The 4,201-nt window shown below is 39.1% G+C and overlaps 1 protein-coding gene across 1 annotated transcript in view; it reads right to left on the bottom strand.

Annotated features, from left to right (window-relative positions):
* Positions 1–4,201, bottom strand: part of slc38a8a (solute carrier family 38 member 8a) — a gene marked incomplete at both ends in the record, with an annotated part of 14,583 nt that extends 10,382 nt beyond the window's left edge. The window contains 1 exon segment of the mRNA XM_035664806.1: positions 4,085–4,201. Coding sequence (XP_035520699.1) covers positions 4,085–4,201 — 117 coding nt within the window.

Below are 4,201 nucleotides of genomic sequence, written 5' to 3'. Positions count from 1 at the left end.
AAGACCATTGCTTTGCCCACAGACAGAACAATTAATTCATGCTTTCTGATTTATTGAAATAATGACACCTTCACAGTCAATATGTCTGCTTTAGGCCTAAAAGCACAATAATAACTGAGCCTGTTAACAAGGGTTAGGGTATGTAGTACATAGGGTTCTTTTCCCCTGTGTTGAATGTCATTAAAGGGGGTGAGAGCTGCTCCTGTCTGTCATTCCGTGCTGCTTGCCACAATATGTTATTTTATTTTCTGCAACCATTTGGCGACCTCCAGAAATTATCTTTTGACCCCTTTGCAGGTCCCGACCCCTATGTTGGGAACCACTGCCCTCAATAATAGTAATTAGTTGTGTGCCTGTATAATGTTTTTACATTCATTTTGTACATTTTCAGCAGCCTGGTCTGGTCTACACATATTTTTGTTATTGCTTATTTAAATGTAAGGCATCCAGTTCTGATTAAAGCTGCAGTAGTTAACTTTATAAAAAATCAAATCATATTTGCTGAAACTTTCACTATATCCTGACAGTAGTACATGACAGATAATCTGTGAAAAAAAAAAAAAAAAAATCTGGTTCCTCTGGCTCCTCCTAGTGCGCCTAATGATATTTAGAAGAATCCACTGGGCCCGAATGAAAACAACCAATCAGAGATGAGAAAAATAGTCGATTGTTGAGTCTCATTTCCCAGGGACCCAAAGCGTCAGTATTTTTGGCGCCCTGGAAATGAGACTTAACAATCGACTATTTTTCTCATATCTTCAGGCCTCCAACCCAAAGCATCTTTCTCGGCACTGATTGTTTTCATTTAGCCCCGGTAGATTCTTTCAAATGCCATTAGTAGCTCTAGGAGGAGCCAGATTATTTCAGGAACCTGATTTTCTCACAGATTATCTGTCTCATGTTCTACTGTCAGGATATATTGAAAACTTCTGAAAATATGAGAAAAGGTTAATTTTATAAAAGTTACCTACTGCAGCTTTAACAACACAAACGACACAAATACTACTGAATGCCTGGATGGTTGTGTGTCATTTTCAGTCTGTAAAGCCGTAGAACAAGCCTATTTAATGAAAAGATAGTGAAAAAGGAAAACTAATAAGGAGAGGAACTATTGAAAGGCCTCCCTTTGGGGATATAAAATCAAACAATAAATATACAGTTTATCTCTTTTATGTAGCCGTGTGTCCTCCTCACATATACTTGCTCTGTATGCTGGAGGCCTGGGACAGAACTGACAGGGCTAACTTCACCATATTATCCCATTCCGGCTTGTATTTTCTACAGCTGCTATGACATAACATCAAAGGGAAGAGGAGGTCATTTGTGAGCGTCCTAAACTTTCCAGTTAAAATGTTTAAACCCCTTAGAGATAGGCCAAGCACTCGCCTTCACAGCCCGGAAGGGTACCCCTCCATCCTCGCTATGTATCAGGGTTAATGACAGTCAGGGTTCCTATAAAGGACAGCACTTGCTCAAACAAATTTTCCAGGACAACATAGATAATTCCCAGGATATTTGGTCATTTTAATAAATTTTCAGGTGTTTCCATGACTGGAAAACTAGGACGCAGTGGGAACCCTGTCAGTGTCTTCTGGGTTAATGTGCTGACAGAAACAGTGAGTTACTGAACTCTAATGAGAGGAGTGGAAGATAAAGTGTTTCCTCAATAACAATAAGAACCAGCTACACAACCTGGAGAGAGGAGGAGATTATAGATCGCTGCTGAACAGCTATAAGTCTGAAGTTATAACATGGACATTCTAATGACAGCAATTATGCAAATATGGTCTCTGGAAGATCTGAGGGGAAAAACACCTGGGAAAGTAAAAGATTGGACACAAACTACAAAAGTCCACGACCCAATTAAGCTCTAAAGCTACTGTCAAGTGCCCAGTCAGGTATTTAGAACCATTGCGGTGTAATGTGGAGCCCAGGCCTAATTGGATAGCAAAGACAAAACTTAAGAATCAGGCATTTAGCATTTAACACCAATTACACTGCCAGGCACATTTTTGAAGATTATAGAAGGAAAATCATGTTAGAGCTTTAACAGTGCCCAAGGGGCAGCCGGGGCTGATATTGATTAAATATATAAAGAGAATACTAATCTTTAAATACTGAGCAGTGCGGGGCAGATCAAGATGTAGAAGATTCATTTCAGAAGAGTGTGTGTCTTAATCCTGTTTTCTCATTTATTTAGCGTTTTAATTATCAGTTAATCTGGATAATTTTATATTTTTTTCAATTAATCAATTAATATATAGAGTACAATGCAATTTCAATGCAAATACAATGCAATGCAAAGTCCAAGTGAAGGATTAAATAGCTTATTTTTTCTGAGCTACAATAGCTCAATAACATTCAGTTTAATAGGATACAAAACAAAGCTAATCAGCAAATTGTTTGGAATCTTATTGAGTAAGTCATTTTAAAAAAACATAATCCAGCACTAAAATGTGTGATAACAGAAAGTTAAGACTGTAGTGTGGAGGAGGTTGCTCAAGGACACTGTGTGTAAAACTAAGGGGCAGTATGGCAACTCTGAAGCTCTATTAACCCTCTGAACTATAGAAATGGTCGGCCAGTGGTATCGGTATTTTTGCCCATTGTTTTGTCATTTCCTGGAGTATCTTCATCTTCACATACCTAAAACCTGTACAAGCTAAGCTAAAAGGTTATACAGGTCGATTAACCATAATTGAAAAAAGTATTGAAATTGAGTCCAAATCATTTTTTATATCAAATTTGATCAAAAATAAATAAACAAACATTTTCATTGTATGGTTCAGTCTCAGCACTCTCATTAAACTACCCAAAGACAACTGTAAATCTACTGTACACAACCTGGTCCAGAACCAAACAGTAGACAGACAGAGCTAGCTACAAGCCAACCAAACATTTACCTGCAAAGACATAAAAGAGCTAAAAGTTGATTGAACATTGGACACTACACCAATGATACAGTGGCTACATGTAATTAGGTAAATGTTTGTGCTCATGATACTGCATATGCCAGCTTGTTTTGATATTTTTCTGCCTCCTTGTGGCCAAAGATCATTCAATGCAGCTTAAACTACTAAAAAACATTTCAATTGTGATAGAGTTGTCTCAAGTTTTGGTAGACAAAGGAGATAATTTTAATTTCATTTTTTTTTTAAACAGCCGACGAGCAAAGAAAAATCACACTTTAGAGGACAATTCACATTATATTCAAGCCTTACTGTCCAACGTCTGCAGGGAGACAAAGATGAGGCAGGAGCAGTATAGAAGCAGATCAATTCAACACTTTTAAAACAGAAAAGGAATTAAAAAAAAAAAAAAAACAGAATGGGGTGTGCCCTCTGCCTGATGATTGGTGATTTATCCAGTAACCGTTAGAAAGGAGGGCAACTAGAGCAGGCAATGACACCAGGAGAATTCTTTTTACCGTACTCTTGCACAGTGGTTTCATCTGTAGAGTTACACAAAAAGAACTGAAAACAACAATGCATGGTTTGCTTGTCTGGTTGAGTTTTCCCATTCCCCCAGTGCAGCAGCAAAAAACTGCTGCTGGGATTTGTGGTGAGTCTGAGAACTTTACACACAAACAGAGACTCCAGTCATTCTCAGGGTCAAAGCGACGACCAAGTGTGGTGAAAAGGTTACACACTATAACCTCTGGTTTCAGCACAAGAGACAATACAGGTTGAGTGCTAAATAATAATCCCCTAAATTATTTTAATATTGCAGTGGAGTGAGTGACAGGCTGGAGAAAGGAGGCGAGCAACAGAAGGAAAGTCACACAGAATGAAGTGAATCTGAAGAGGGTCTGAGGTCAGGTCTAACAGGGCCTCTCCTGTCAGCTGGAACAGATCACTATCTCCTTAATTGATCTCAGTGGACCTCAGCCCTCAGAAGATAAGATGCATCTCCCCTGCAACAAACTTCCAATGAAAATAAACATAAAAAGTTACTTTAAAAAGAAAGTTTCTGCATCAACTTTTGAGATCTCTTCCAGAGTCCAGCAGTGCATTAAGCTGAGCCTATCTAGCAGTACAGATATCTTCCTATCATCATATATATTCATATAACGATAAATGCCTACCAGCTCCACGGTAACGGCGCTGCGGATGCCCCCGGCCTTCTCGAAGGCCCACGGGAAGTTGAGGAGCCCGGCGCCCAGGGCGGATTTCAGCATGATGAAAATGGCCCCCATGGAGCC

This window comes from Morone saxatilis, unplaced genomic scaffold (genome assembly GCF_004916995.1).
Source record: "Morone saxatilis isolate NCDOM2014 unplaced genomic scaffold, NCSU_SB_2.0 Contig2, whole genome shotgun sequence".
NCBI lineage: Eukaryota > Metazoa > Chordata > Actinopteri > Moronidae > Morone > Morone saxatilis.
Note: the sequence above shows the minus strand (reverse complement) of the source record. Positions and strands in the feature narration are given on the sequence as shown.